Raw genomic sequence first — 16,384 nt, 5'->3', positions numbered from 1 at the left:
TATTTTAAGAATGTAAACATAAAAATATACATTAAAATTAAGAGGGAGAATAAAACTAAATGTTACTAAACAATAATAGTGATAAAAGTTGTTTGGAATCATATTAATATTGGAATCTTACAATCATGAACATCATATACCAGTGATAAAAATAGATTGATATAAATCATGGATAAAGGTTATTATACAGAAACATTAACTATCTCTTTCCATAGACTCTGTCTAATCTAATGAGTAGTTCCAAATTTTGTTTTTATTTTAGGTTTCCAGCTCCTTCAGCTTCAAATAAACATGAGTGTCGGAAGAGTAAATATTGCTCATTTAGTGAAACAAAGAAACATTCTTGAGCTCAAAACTTCAATATATGGAATGATCACATTTATTTATAAATGCATATAGCAAATGGCAGTGAAACCAGCCACAGAATGGGAATGGAAAAATAAGTTTTCAGTTTACTGGGAAACACACATTGTTTGAAATTACAAAACTCCTTTAAAACAAAATGCACTTATTTTCATTTGGGTTAATTCATCTATTTTAAGAATCTTGTATTTTAAAATTAACTTCCGTATAGGATACTCCTTTAAGAAATGACTTCAACCTTGTTCACATGGCATTTCCATATTTACACCAAAGAAAGCAAAATTTACAAGGAGTATACAATACATAATTCAGATTCCATATTTCAGTAAAACAAAATGAACATATATATTTAAAATGTCTGTACAAACCAAAACTAACACTTTATTCACAGAAGTTTCACATTTTATTTTGCTCATACATTATCCAACTATTTTCTTCCATCTCAAACCTTTCATCACTTTGCCCACACCACCACCAAACTATAAAAGCTACATAAGAAATCTAACATCTAGTCTGACTTTAAAGACTCATCAATTTTCCTTTGCAGTTCCTTCCATATCCTTTTCCAAATGATGCACATCCTCAATTCCTTCCTTAAAGTTACATTCACACTGTCTCCACTGGAAATCTTTTACATCAATGATTACTTACAATCAAATCTCAAAAATGGAGCAAAAAAACAGTTTTCTTCTATTGTGTCTTTCTAATATTAAACCCAGGAGTCTGGAGATCCTGGATACTGGTCTGCTCGGTAAGGCAGCCGCGTTGTGGAATACAAGTCTACATAATTAGTTGAAGATTTTAGTCCTCGTGATGTATAATCTGTGACTGCTGGATAATGAATTTGGTCATCAAAATAAGGGTCTTCATAACTGTGGGGAGAGTGCATATACATTCTGTAAGCATCATAATTTCTCCTGCTCGAGTCGTCTTGGGCATAGTACATCTGTGGATGCTGATAAAAAATGTTAGAATTAATAAAACAGAATTACAGCAACTGCATATGCACTACAAATGAGTAACATATAATACAGCAGAAATAAATATTTAAATATTTCTTATTAAATGCGGAAATAAGGAACTGCAGATGATGGTTATACAAAAAAGGACAAAGTGCTGGAGTAACACAACAGGTCAGGCAGTCAAGAACATGGATAGGCAACGTTTCTAGTCGGGACCTTCAGACCAAGAAAAGACACAAAGTACTGGAGTAACTCAGCAGGTCAACAGCATCTCTGGAGAACATGGATAGATGGGTAATGTTTTGATTCTGAAGTAAGGATCCGACCCAAAACGCCACACAAGCATGTTTTCCAGAGGTGCTGCCTGACCCGCTGAGTTACACCAACACTTTGTATCCTTTTTTCTTATTAAATACTGTTGGTTACACCATGTACAAGTTGTAAATGAAAATGAATAAATCTCACCAACTTGGTGCCACACTTCCAAATCCCAGAAATAATTTTCCCCATTTCCTTTCACTTATGGTACAATTTATTTAAAGTTATAAACAGTTTTTTTTACAATACTGTTTTTTCAATCAAGAAGTTTAGAAATTTGTTACATTCCCACAAATTTGAAAAAGAGGCAGATTCATCTTCAGAACATAATCTGATTTGATTGTTTGAAAGATACAGCATGGAAACAGGCCCTTCAGCCCACCAAGTCTACACCGACCATCGATCGGCCATTCACACTAGTTCAATGTTATCCCACTTTCTCATTCACTCCTTACATACTTGGGACGATTTAAAAAAACACACATGTCTTTAGGATATGGGTGGAAACCAGAGAACAGGGAGGAAACCCACGCAGTCACAGGGGGAATATGCAGACTCCACACAGACAGCACCCGAGGTCAGCAATGAACATAAGTCTCTGGCGCTGTGAGACAGGGGCTCCATCAGCTATACCACTGCACCACTCTTATTTAATCCTGTCCAATAATTTTGATCAACTAGCTGTTGCCCATTCCTAGATAAACCATACTAGATTAAGTGCAAAACTGGGTGCTCAATAGATATTTTCCATACAATTCACTCTTGTTAATGGATACACCTAATTAAGATGTGAAAGCAGTGGGGGGCATTCAAGAAGGAGATTCAAAAACTGGCCAGTTCTGATAATGAATCATCAACCTGCAACATTAACTCTATCTCTTTCAGCAGATGCTACCTTACCTGTCGAGCATTTCCAGAAATTCTTGTTTTCATTTATGATGCCATTCAGGACAGAGTGAAGTAATTTATTTATCCAGAATAAAGTGAATCTTTGATATTTTCTACCAAAAATGACCATGGACATTCAGTCACTCAGCTTACTCAAGACTGAGATCAAGATTTCTTGAGATATGAATAAATCAAAGGACGGAGATTACTGCAGGAAAATGGTGCTAAAGTTAAAGATCAGACATGATCTTCACAGATGATGGAACAGCCACAAAGGGCCAACTTCTATTTCTTTTAAGTTCCATTAAAAATGCTTGCAGGAGATACAAATTCTGTTCTAGTGATTAAGAGCAAGGAGGATATTTTCAACTGCAGCAGGACATTTATGGACCATGAAGGAAAGTGGCACTCAGAATAAAATCCAGAAGCGCGAAATCATGCATTTGGAGAGGAATGAGACAAGGTCATACACAATGAAATGGAAGAATCTGCAAGGTCTGGAGGAACAGAAGGGCCTCAGAAGGTGTGTCCATAGATCCTTCACAATCATAATTTTTTTCCCAAAAAATGGTTACAGAGGTTTTGATGGAATGTTTGTCGGTGTGGGCAAGTAATGAAATTTAATCTGAATTGTTTATTTGAAATAAAAAATAATTCAGATTAAGTTAATTAGGATGTAGTCTACAAATAAAACAGGTAATATTTCATCTTCAAGATATTTTAATGTCTGTAACTAGCATAGATTTCTTGATTCTTAAAACATTCTTTGAAATATGTTTTTGTATAATTAATGAAGTATAGAAGTTGGGAGGTCGTTGCAGTTGTATAAGACGTTGGTGAGGCCACATTTAGAGTATTGTGTTCAGTTCTGGGCACCGTGTTATAGGAAAGATGTTGTCAAGCTGGAAAGGGTACAGAGAAGATTTACGAGGATGTTGCCAGGACTAGAGAGTCTGAGCAATAGGCAGAGGTTGTGAAGGCTAGGACTCTATTCCTTGTAGTAGAGGAGGATGAGGGGTGATCTTATGGAGTTATATAAGATAATTGGAGGAATAGATCGGGTAGATGCACAGTCTCTTGCCCAGAGTAGGTGAATCGAGGACCAGAGGACATAAGTTTAAGGTGAAGGGGAAGAGATTTAATAGAAATCTGAGTGGTAACTTTTTCACACAAAGAGTGATGGGTGTATGGAACAGGCTGCCAGAGGAGATAGTTGAGGCTGCGACTGCTCCAATGTTTAAGAAGTTAGACAGGTACATAGATAGGGCAGGTTTGGAGGGATATGGACCAAATGCTGGCAGGTGGGACCAGTATAGCTGGGACATGTGTGGGCAAGTTGGGCCGGAGGGCCTGTTTCCACACTGTATCACTCTATGACTCTCTCTATTGAACATAAACTCAAACAAGTGCCTGATAGAGTTGTGTCTTACATTATCTGCAAAACTTTTGCAAGATTATGGAATGCTCAGGTGTAGAAATGTTCCACTTTATATTTCCTCATTCAATACTCACGTGAAGTCGTCTTGATTCCTCCTTTGCTGGTGAAGAATAGGAACCTATGTAAATTGGTGACAGCTTACTGGAACCTATAATCAATCATTGAAATCAATCAGGAAAAAGATGTGGGATAACTGTAATAATTCAGCCAAAATGATACTGTTAATGCAAGCATGGGAAGCAAAATAATTTGAAAAGACAAAAAGAATGCAAGTTGTAAATAAGTATGTTAGAGTGAAAGTTCTTTTAACAATTACTTATTTTGGTCAGAATGAATAGTATGCAGTACATTAAAATAGAAAGAGTGCAGAGAATTGAGAATAGATTTAAATACAAAATAAGAATTACTATTTTGCTGCCTTGCACCATCAAAGTGACATTCAAAGATATTCATATTCACTTCCATGAAATACAGAATCAGAATCTAGAATCAGAATCACACTTTATTCGCCAAGTATGTTTTGCAACATATGAGGAATTTCATTGGCCAGGTCAGTCATACAATAAAAAGCAACAGATCACTCAAAAAACACATTTTAACATGAACATCCACCACAGTGACTCCTACACATTCCTCACTGTGGTGGAAGGCGAAATAAAGTTAAAGTCTCTTCCTTTGTTCTTCCTTGGTCGTGGGCCTCGAGCCCCCGTTGACGGGATGATCTTGCCTCCCGTAGCCGGCGGCGTACGGGCCCTCCGCGTCGAGGCGATCAAGCTCCCGCATCGTTGGGGATGTCAGCTCCTCCGCGCCGGGCGATCGAACCTCCTGTCGGGGCTGGTCGAGCCTTCTGCGACGTTGGAGCTCCCGACTAGCCTCACCCGAGAGTGCGAGCCCTTGTTGGTGATTCCGCGGTAGTCGTGGTGGGAGCTATCCCAGGCAAGGGATCAGCTCCGATGTTAAGTCCGCGGCCCGCGGTGGGGCTCACGACAGTTTGAGGAGGCTTCCAGCTCCATCGATGGTAGGCCGCAGAGCCCGGAGAATGTGATCCGAAAATTGATCCGGGAAGGTAGGAGCTTGAAAAAAAGTTTCCCCAGAACCAGGGACCACAGTCTTAGAATAAAGGGGAGGTCATTTAAGACTGAGGTGAGAAGAAACCTTTTCACCCAGAGAGTTGCGAATTTATGGAATTCCCTGCCACAGAGGGCAGTGGAGGCCAAATCACTGGATGGATTTAAGAGAGAGTTAGATAGAGCTCTAGGGGCTAGTGGAGTCAAGGGATATGGGGAGAAGGCAAGCACGGGTTATTGATGGGGGACGATCAGCCATGATCACAATGAATGGCGGTGCTGGCTCGAAGGGCCAAATGGCCTCCTCCTGCACCTATTTTCTATGTTTCTATGTTTAATTCTGATAATCTGCTGTCCAATTATTTGAAAATGGTTTGGCACTATCTCCAATACTCCCCTTAAACGCAGCATGTCCCCTTTTCCTGTGCTCACTTTAAACATATTAAGGGCATCGTATGATAAACAGTGTTCAACAAGGTTTGGTACCATATAACCATATAACAATTACAGCACGGAAACAGGCCATCTTGGCCCTACAAGGCCGTGCCGAACAATTATTTTCCCCTAGTCCCATCTACCTGCACTCAGACCATAACCCTCCATTCCTTTCCCATCCATATACCTATCCAATTTATTTTTAAATGATAAAATCGAACCTGCCTCCACCACTTCCACTGGAAGCTCATTCCACACAGCTACCACTCTCTGAGTAAAGAAGTTCCCCCTCATGTTACCCCTAAACTTCTGTCCCTTAATTCTGAAGTCATGTCCTCTTGTTTGAATCTTCCCTACTCTCAATGGGAAAAGCTTGTCCACATCAACTCTGTCTATCCCTCTCATCATTTTAAAGACCTCTATCAAGTCCCCCCTTAACCTTCTGCGCTCCAGAGAATAAAGACCTAACTTATTCAACCTTTCTCTGTAACTTAGATGCTGAAACCCAGGCAACATTCTAGTAAATCTCCTCTGTACTTTCTCTATTTTGTTGACATCCTTCCTATAATTGGGCGACCAAAATTGTACACCATACTCCAGAATTGGTCTCACCAATGCCTTGTACAATTTTAACATTACATCCCAACTTCTATATTCAATGCTCTGATTTATAAAGGCTAGCATACCAAAAGCTTTATTTACCACCCTATCTACATGAGATTCCACCTTCAGGGAACTATGCACAGTTATTCCTAGATCCCTCTGTTCAACTGCATTCCTCAATTCGCTACCAACAATTTACAATTTCTACAAATGAATAAGATAAAGGCACCAAGGATATGATTGTTGTTCAATTTGATAACATTGGAAGTAGGATGACTATGAATATAGAGCTAAGTTAAGCAAATGGACAAAGATCTGGTAAATGTAGTACAATGTGGGAAAATGTGAAAATGTTGGCATGATCAATAAAACCATATGAATACTAAAACGATTGTAGAGCTCTGGTAGCCAGGTACATGATTTACAAAATGCCAGTATGCAGGAACAGCAAGTAACTAGGAGAGTTAGCAGAATGCTATTGCTTATTGCTGGGGCGAGTAGATAGGATCTATTTCAATTATGCAAGGGTCTGGAGTATCCACACGTGGAGCAATGTATAAACTATTGTCATTCTTATTTAAGGACGGATTGACAATACACTGCAGCAGTTCAGAGATCGTGTACTGCACAGATATCTGGAATGGGCAGGTTATTTTACAAGGAGAGGTTGGACACGATAGACTTGTATTTTATGGAATTTAATAGTTTGAGTGAATCTTGGAAGGTCCTGATGAGTCTTGACAGGGTAGATGTAAAATGGATTTGAGAGAATTTAGAATGGGGACACTAATTAAAAATACACAGATGGCCATTTATGACACATGACATTTTTTTCCTTTCAGATTATTGTGAATCTTTGGCACGCTTCTTGAAAGAGAGGAGTCCAGAGAGCTGCAGGCTGGAAGTCTTTGAATATTTTTGAAACAGAAGTAGGTAGACACTTGATAAACAAGAAAGTCGAGGTTATAATCAAATTAGCTATGCACTTATTAAATAATGTACGATTGAGGGACTGTGACTTATTCCTCTTGCTATTTCATAAATTCAAATGTAAACTACAACGTCAATCACCATGAAACTTCAATACTTGAAAACAATTTTAATTCGTAGCTAATAATTGAAATAAACTTGAAGTATATTTCAACTTTTTCAAACAACTTTGCAGACGAAATTTCAAAAGTATTTGTAAGGCAATATCAAAATGTTTTTATTTATAATACATATTACTTGTATTCATTCCATTTCTTACCCATGGTCAAATCTTTGTGTGTAATACCATCTCCTTGGTTGTTGTAATATTGCACAGATGTCTTTGTCTTCTCATAATTAGATCGTGGATCCTTGATTCCCAAGAGCGCTGGTGAAGAGGTCGTGCTAGCCACTACAAGATAAAATATTCACATTGAATCAAAAACTTGCATTTATTTATCAATATTTATGATATGCATCACTAAACACTTTAGAGCCAAGGATATATGTTTTCTACACATAAAACCTAAGGGGCTGTCCCACTGCGGCGACCTAATTGGCGAGTTTAGAAGTTTGCCCTCGACTCATACTCGCAGCATGGTCGACACAAGGTCTTTCTAACTCTCCTTCATGCTCGAGAGTAGTCCCCGCATACTCGAAGCCTCAACTAGGTCGTGGCGTATTTTTCAACATGCTGAAAAATGCCCGCGAGTAAAAAACGGTCGCCATGGAAAAAAAATCTATATTTTTTTTACTCGTAGGTTTAGTCGAAGTAGGTCGGCATGTTATTCGTAGGTAATCGAGGGTAGTCGAGGGTAATCGAAGGTAGTCTTCCACATAGTCGAAGGAGGTCGTCTTCACTCTCCACTATTCGGTGTCCAATTTTCCAGAAGCTAGACGAAGCTAGTCTTCAACATAGTCGAAGGAGGTCGAAGGAGGTCTTCTACATAGTCGAAGGAGGTCTTCAACATGACACTTTTTCAAACTCTCCTAAACTCTTCTAAACTCGCCAATTAGGTCGCCGCAGTGGGACAGCCCCTTTAGGGTACAAATTGAACAGTGTAAAACAGACAGGAAAAACTTCAAGTCTCCAATTTTTAGCAGAGTAATGAAAATATATTCATGACCCAAGAAAGGATTTGACGGAACTAACAGGGAAAGTTTTCGGTACAAATCCAGGGTAAATCATTTACGAAGCAAAACTTCCTTAAATTACAGGAGCAACTAAATTTGCTTTAGTTAATCAAAAGCAACTCACCAGATTGAAGAACAGGTGACATATTTTGATTAGTTGTTGATAATGCTGGGTAAGATGTGGAAATTTTATGTTTGTCACGTTCCAGCGTTGAAATTGGTGTAATAAAATGGTTTTGATTCCACCCATCCTTAAAAAAAAAAGACAATCAAGAGGGAGTATAATTATCAGTTTTTTTTATTTCAAAGTAAAACAAATCTTTTTTTGCAAATTTGCTTACCTTTTTATAAATGCTGCGAAGGTCCCGATATTGCCATAGCGTGTTTAGGACTTGAGCTGCTGTCTTAACTACTTTCAGTGAATACCTTAATGAAATATAAAGTTTATTGTAAGTATGACATTAGTCGTTAATCTGTAACACCAGTACATTAACCCAATTATGATTGCAGAAGGAAGCTCAGCAAAGAAATGTAAAATGGATGCTTGGCTGAATTTTATTTCATCAGATTGATTTCTACGATTGAGAAGACTTGTCTGTTGGAGATATTTAGTGGAAATATCAAAATATTCTTAACATTTAGAAACATTATGAGGTTAACACATTGGAATGTATGAAACTTTGAGAAGACGAGGAGGAATTTCTCTAGTCAGAGTGTGGTGAATCTGGAATTAATTGCCACAGACGGCTGCAGAGGCCAAGTCAATGGATATTTAAGGCGGAGATTGACAGATTATTGATTAGTAAGGGTGTCAGGAGTTATGAGGAAAATGGGGATGAGAGGGAAAGATAGATAAGCCATGATTGAATGGAGGGGTAGACTTGATGGACCAAATGGCCTAATTCTGCTCCTATAACTCATGAAGAAACACAAATAACTGCAAATGTTGAAATCTTGAGCAAACAAACAGAGTGTTCAGAGATTGGCACAAAGTGCTGGAGGAACTCAGCAGGTCAGGCAGCAGCTGTGGAGGGAAATGGACCAACAACATTCTTCACACTAATATTTTTTTACAGGGCTGCGGCATTCACAATGTTGGAAGTTTGTTCCCCTTGCCTGGAAACTTTAAAACTGGGGGGCAGAGTCATAGAATGTGGGATAATCGACTTAAGATTTGGAGAAGGAAGATTGTGAACCTGGAATCTCTTTTCTTAAGGGGTCATGGACGCCCATTAATCAAATATATATTCAAGGGTGCAACATTATTGTGCACAAAAGAAAACGGGATAGGAAATAGGATAGTTCAATAGGGCTGAATGTCAGAATCCTCAAGAAAAACAGATGATGGGTCTCCCATTTGAAAAGTAAAATGGTTCTCTTTCCACGGATGCTGCCTGATCTACTGTGTTATCAGCATTTTTAAATGGTTTTATTTCCGATGCGGTAGGATCTGTTGCTTTTCTGTTTTGTAAGTATTCAACGAAATGTCGTTCAGACTTGCATTTGTTGGTGTATTTTTGAATGACAATAAAGTCTTGATTGATTGATTCATTTCAACTTGAATAGCTTTTTGTTGTGCCGACATAAAATTCAGTCAACAGTCAGAGAAGGGCTTTAAAGGTATTACACGGTTCGACACAACTCATAAAGTCTCATTGTATGCGGATGACCTGCTCCTGTACATCTCGAACCCAGTCAGCTCTCTCCCTGTGATTACGAATATTTTAGAACGGTTTGGCGCGTATTCTGGTTATAAACTTAACTACCAAAAGAGTGAGCTATTACCGATTAACTCATTGGCTAAGCAGCTCCCTTGCTCTTTAACCTCATTCAAATGGGCAGAGGACGGGTTTCGCTACGGCGTCTTTATCACAACACCCTTATCTGATATGTTCCGCACAAACTTTCTGCCTCTGGTTGAGAAAGCTGAAAGAGATTTTGACCGCTGGTCAGTTTTACCGCTATCCCTCGTGGGCCGGATAAATCTGGTCAAGATGGTCGTCCTACCCAAATTCCTGTATCTTTTCCAGCACGTCCCTATACTTATCACTAAATCTTTTTTTGATAAATTAGAAAGGACAATATCTAAATTTTTATGGGGTAGCAAACCGGCTAGAATCCGAAAGGCGATACTGCAGTCTCCTAAAAGTGACGACGGTTTGGCACTTCCTGACTTTAGGCGATACTATTGGGCAGCTAACTTGCAAAAACTCCTGTATTGGATGAATGATGATTGCGACCACCTACCGACCTGGGTACACATGGAAAAGGCGAGTTCACATCTCCCGTTGCGGTCTGTCCTATGCTCCCAACTCCCCCTTCCTATAACATCTGTGGGTGCAGGCCCAATTGCGTCCCTCTCGCTCAAGATATGGAGTCAACTCACGAAAAACTTCGGTTTACAAGGCCCTTCCATCTTGACCCCACTGCTTAAACACATCTTTAAACCTTCAAGTACAGACCACGCATTCAAAACCTGGCATAGCAACGGTTTAGCAACTGGCATAGCAACGTATCAAAAACCTATACAAGGATGGCATCTTTTCATCTTTTGCGGAGCTCTCGTCCAACTATAGCCTCCCAAACTCCCACCTTTTTCGTTTTTTCCAGATTAGGGATTTTGTGAAGAAGACATTCCCCCATTTCCCAAATCGCCCTCCTGAAACCCTGACCGATACTATCTTAGCTCTAGATCCCAACCGGAAGAAATGCATCTCTGTTTTGTATAACTTGTTAGGGTCGGTTATATTGAAACCTCATACCTCATTAAAAGCTGCGTGGGAGGGTGAGCTGAATACGAAACTAACAGACCAGCAATGGGACTCTGCCTTGGATTTGATCCATTCTTCCTCCATATGTGCCCGTCATGGCCTAATCCAATGCAAAGTCCTTCACAAAGTCCACTACACAAATGCAAGATTATCTAGAATTTACCCCGCTGTTAGGGACACCTGCAACAGATGTAATCAATCTCCTGCCAACCATAGCCATATGTTTTGGTCTTGCCCTAAACTAGCAGCCTTTTGGAGGAGTGCTTTCGACTTGATAAGCAGAGCCTACGGCCAGACTATTCCTCCAAACCCACTGTCAGCCATTTTCGGTACCCCTCCCAACACCAACCTCTCTGTTGCGGTGAAACGGGTTCTAGCTTTTACAACCTTGTTAGCCCGGAGACTGATCTTGCTTAACTGGAGGCTCACCTGTCCCCCGACACACACCCGCTGGATTAAGGAGGTGCTTTACAATTTAAAGCTTGAAAAACTTAGGTTCTCTCTCAAAGGTTCTACCAAGACATTCCTAGATACATGGAACCCTTTCTTGGAACTTGTTAACTCTCTCAACTTGTCCCCGGACTCGGAAAAGGACTTGAGTGCTCTCCACCATTGTTCTGCTCTACTGCAGCTGCTCTCCCCTTAACCCCCCCCCCCCCATCCCCACACTTATTTCTTTAATTACTTATTTACTGTTAATAGTGACCCCCTTTTTTTTTTTTTTTTTTTTTTTTTTTTTAAATTAAAAGTACTTTTTGTTTCGTTTATCTTACCATATTTGTGTGGATGTGTATGCATGTGAGTGTTGTTTGTCCCCGTTTGGTTCCGACCTGATTCGGGTGGGTTGAAGGTGGGTAAGGGTAAGGGCTTTGAGGGTCGCCTACATACTGTTGCACAATTATGCCTTGACTGTCACTGTCTGTTATCATTGTATGTATGCAAATTGCTGTGAAATTCAAATAAAAAGATTTAAATCAAAAAAATAAAAATAAAAATTCAGTCAACATTACCCTTCAGTTTCACGCCACTTTACCTACCCTGAACTTGCTGCTACATAGCATTTGAATTCTCTGTGTCACTTTTCTGCTCTCTTTGGCCTCCAACAAAGTTCAATGTCATCTTTTATTTAGTTACTTAACAGAACCCAACATCAAGCACAGTGACCAAATTGTATACCAGAGTTTAATGGTATCCCAGTAATAATATTGGTATTAGTAAAAAATTAAAGCGATACTGGTTGAGTAACCGTTTTGTTCAAAACATTGCAGAAGTTGGTCAGTTAAAATAGAAAATTCTGCAGGTGCTCAGCAAGGTAGCAAATTGAAGGGAAAGTAGTATTAACAATTCAGATCTCATGATTAAGTTCATATTAGAATACCACTATTACTTTCCATCACTTGCCTGTGCTATGCAACCTTTTCCATAGATTCATTCTGTACTCACAGCACCTATCATTCTGCCCTCAGTCTTTATTCAACACTGTACCCATGGTGGATAAACCACTAAACTTTTCTAAATTCCAGCAAATGCACAGTATCATACAGCATGGAAACAGGTCCTTCTTGCCCATGTTGACCAACATGTCCCATTTACACTAGTCCCACTTACCTGTGTTTGGCCCATATCCATGGCTTGTACTCGCTAGAATTTAGAAGATTGAGGGGGGGGTCTTATAGAAACGTACAAAATTCTTAAGGGGTTGGACAGGCTAGATGCAGGAAGATTGTTCCCGATGTTGGGGAAGTCCAGAACAAGGGGTCACAGTTTAAGGATAAGGGGGAAATCTTTTAGGACCGAGATGAGGAAAACATTTTTCACACGGAGAGTGGTGAATCTCTGGAATTCTCTGCCACAGAAGGTAGTTGAGGCCAGTTCATTTGCTATATTTAAGAGGGAGTTAGATGTGGCCCTTGTGGCTAAAGGGATCAGGGGGTATGGAGAGAAGGCAGGTACAGGATACTGAGTTGGATGATCAGCCATGATCATATTGAATGGCGGTACAGGCTAGATGGGCCGAATGGTCTACTCCTGCACCTATTTTCTATGTTTCTATGACCTGTCCAAATATTTTTGAAATGTTGTGAGAGTACCTGCCTCAACTACCCCCTCTGGCAGCTTGTTCCCTATACCCACCACCCTTTGTGTGAAAACATTGCCCCTCAGCGTCCTATTAAATTATTACCCCCTGAGGGGCAACTTTTGTTACTTTGGCTTCCCAGCTACTTCTGGATTGAAATTACCTTCATACATTTTAGTTTCAGATCAATTAATGCTCCCTTTTTGTTTTAAATCACAGATGTTGGTAATGTTTCTGGCGTTTTCCATTTATAACATGACAACCTCGCAATTGTTTATTTACTTGTCCCACTATAATTTTCTTCTAACATGGCACAATCATTCCTTTTGTCAATCAAATCACATCACTTTTTCATCTCATAAGATAACTTCAATGTTTTTCTTTCCTCCAGTGCTCCATTCCTACTTGTGCTTTAATTAAAATACACTATATCGGCCACCTTCAACTTACAGCGGTGTTAGGTTCTTAAAGAACCCTTTGTTGTGAAAATTCATAGAGCAGGAAGTGTTGCAAATCTTTAATGTTTGCAGGGGATAACAGCTGTCGTGGATGGTGAGGTAAAAAAAAGTCAATCTCCTCCCTGTAATGATGCAGTAAATCAAAAACAATCTGCACTTGCTTCAACAAGCTGAAACATGCCAGATAAAACTTACACATCATTCATCCACCAGCCAATATTGCCAGATGGAACAGCCCAGGTTCTCGAGAGAATTATTTCCATTTCCAATAGCTTGTTTATTACAGATGCTCCCATTACCCCAATCAAATAGACTGTTAAATGTTACTTGTTTTCAGTGCTGTGTTGAAAGACATCTTCCAAATGTGTTACCTACCCTCGTTGTAGTGAATGACACCTTTATGAAATGACAAATTAAATAATATCCTTTGTTATAGCCAAGAGAGATTGATCATGACAGAGAGATCATATCTGTGTGTGAGCAGAGGTGAGAGATAGAGAGAGAAAGGGTGGAGAAAGAGAGAGTGAGGGAGAAAAATAGAAACAGAGATGAGTTATTCATCTCTAAAATTATTATGGTATCACTCAGGTAAATGTTTCAAATTTGTGACCAATTCCAAAAGAAGAAAAAATAAATATCCTCTGACCTTCGTTTCACAACAAGGGGGGGGGGGGGGGCAGGGACATTCATTGATGCAGGCACAATCATTCAATTTTATTTTGGATCCTTCAGATAATGAAGATGTTTGTACCTGCCTGCAACATGACCTTGATGGGTTCACCAAGCCATCCAGCCCATCAAGTCTACACAACCATTCAATCCAGGCTGATCTATCTTTCCCTCTCAACCCCATTCTACGGCCTTCTCCCTATAATCCCTGATACCTTTACTAATCAAGAATCTGTCAATCTCCACCTTAAAAATATCCATTGACTTGGCCCCCACAGCCGTCTGTGGCACACAAAATATCACAATGAACCTTCATGAACCCAACTAAATCATGCAGAGCTATTGGAATTCACAAAGGAGTCCCTGCTATTCTATTTTGCAAGTTTAACTGTAGCAGCACTATCGGAAACTACTAAACAGTCCATCACTGCGGAAAATAACAGGTGCTGATACATCAAAGGTGCAGATATCAAGTGCTTTAAGACAGCATTTTAAAAATGCAAATTCACCAGGCCAAGTCAGAAAGTTAGACAAGCATTACTTTTATTTTGGCGAGATTTCAGAATGGATCATATGAAAACATTTCATTCTTTTCGAAATTAATTGAAAGGCAGTCACCTCCAGGACAAATGTCAATAAATAATTGTCCAGTCCCTCAGGCTAATGCTGAAAAATTTCACATAGGTCGCAGGAGTTTGAGGGTGAAAACCTATGAATCGCATGTAATCAGTTTATAGAACAGGAGTTGCCACACATAGTAGACACATGGAACTGCAGATGCCAGTTTACATAAAAGGGTGCAAAATGCTGTAGTAACAAAGCGGGTCAGGGGGCATCTTTTGAGAACATGGATAGGTGATGTTTCGGGTCAGGACCCTTCTTATGTCCTGACCCAAAACATCACCTATCCATGTTCTCCAGATATGCTGCCTGACCCGCTGAGTTACTCCAGCAATTTGCATCCTTTTATGTAAACTGGACAGCAGCTGCAGTCTTTTTGTATAGCCACATACAGGTTTATTATATTAACTATAAATAAGGAGAATTGAAACAGTGTATATACAATGTGATGGAAGAGTTGCTTCCCAATCATGTACTTGCCTTTCTCCCTTTCCTTTTGTAATGTTTACGAGTTTCTCAACTCCTCCAGCATCAGCTAATGCTTTGGCGTTCTCCATATTCTTTATAGTCACCTCATGTAAAGCACAACATACAGCAGCAACGGTGTCGTCAGAAAGCATGATTAGTGTCGGGCCTCCTGGAAGGCGATGCACAAGATCCCGCATTGCATATTTGCCTGGAGGAAAGGAAAAGTTAACATAGAATTATTAAACTATATTAATTTATTTCCCCAACTGTCAGTGGTCCGTTCAGTTGTATGATTCTCATGTAAATGAAAATCATACAACTGAACCGACCCGAAACGTTACTCATCCTTTTTCTCCATCTTTGGTATAAACCAGCAGCTGCAGTTCTTTGTTTCTACACTATGTTCAGAGAGTGACAATACCATGACAGGAATAGATCGGTTAAACGCACGTTCTCGAGTCTAAACGAGTCTCCTGCCTTGAGTAGGAACCTGAGAGGTAACTTTTTCCACACAAAGGGGTGTATGGAACGAGCTGCCAGAGGAGGCTGTTGAGGCAGGCACTATCGCAACATTTAAGAAACATTTAGACAAGTACATGGATAGGAGAGGTGTAGAGGGATATGGGCCAAACTCAAGCAGGTGGGACTATTGTAGATGGGACATGTTGGTCGCTGTGGGCAAGTTGGGCCAAAGGGTTTGTTTCCACGCTGTATGACTCGAAGACCATGAATCTAATGACATGTAAAGCATATAGAATCCTAAAGATGCTTAAATAGATTCAGAGCTTACAAAACCCGTTCTGTTGAAGCTATATGCAACAGCAAAACCGAGGTACTGAATCCTGTTCTTATCAAATTTAGGAAAGATGCAAATCCCCTAGAAAAAACTCAAGAGTGAAAATAATAAATTACTTGTGTGGATGAGTGATTTCAACTAACGTTTATAATGGAGAAAGTGGTGTGGTTCTCCTTGGAGGAAGACGATTTGATGATGTTTAAGATCATGACCGATTCAGAGAGGGTAAACAGAGGGAACTATTCCCATGCGCCGGGTTAAAAGACCAAGGAGCACAGATTTAAAAGTGGGAATGATGGTTTTATTTTTCATAAAAATACAATTGTTATGATCTGGAACTCACTGCC

At 39.7% G+C, this 16,384-nt stretch overlaps 1 protein-coding gene across 5 annotated transcripts in view; it reads right to left on the bottom strand.

Annotated features, from left to right (window-relative positions):
* Positions 1-356: 356 nt before the first annotated feature.
* The window catches only part of pkp4 (plakophilin 4), a 156,050-nt gene continuing 140,022 nt past the window's right edge, over positions 357-16,384 (bottom strand). For all 5 annotated transcript variants that reach the window (XM_033024087.1, XM_033024086.1, XM_033024085.1 and 2 more), the window contains 6 exons: positions 15,254-15,449; positions 8,519-8,603; positions 8,302-8,428; positions 7,324-7,455; positions 4,044-4,117; positions 357-1,318 (listed from right to left, as the gene is read on the bottom strand). In XM_033024087.1, the coding sequence (XP_032879978.1) occupies positions 1,073-1,318; positions 4,044-4,117; positions 7,324-7,455; positions 8,302-8,428; positions 8,519-8,603; positions 15,254-15,449 (860 nt within the window). In that variant the 3' untranslated portion in view covers positions 357-1,072. The remainder of the gene's footprint in view (positions 1,319-4,043; positions 4,118-7,323; positions 7,456-8,301; positions 8,429-8,518; positions 8,604-15,253; positions 15,450-16,384) is intronic.

Source organism: Amblyraja radiata, chromosome 7 (assembly GCF_010909765.2).
Source record: "Amblyraja radiata isolate CabotCenter1 chromosome 7, sAmbRad1.1.pri, whole genome shotgun sequence".
Taxonomy (NCBI): domain Eukaryota; kingdom Metazoa; phylum Chordata; class Chondrichthyes; order Rajiformes; family Rajidae; genus Amblyraja; species Amblyraja radiata.
Note: the sequence above shows the minus strand (reverse complement) of the source record. Positions and strands in the feature narration are given on the sequence as shown.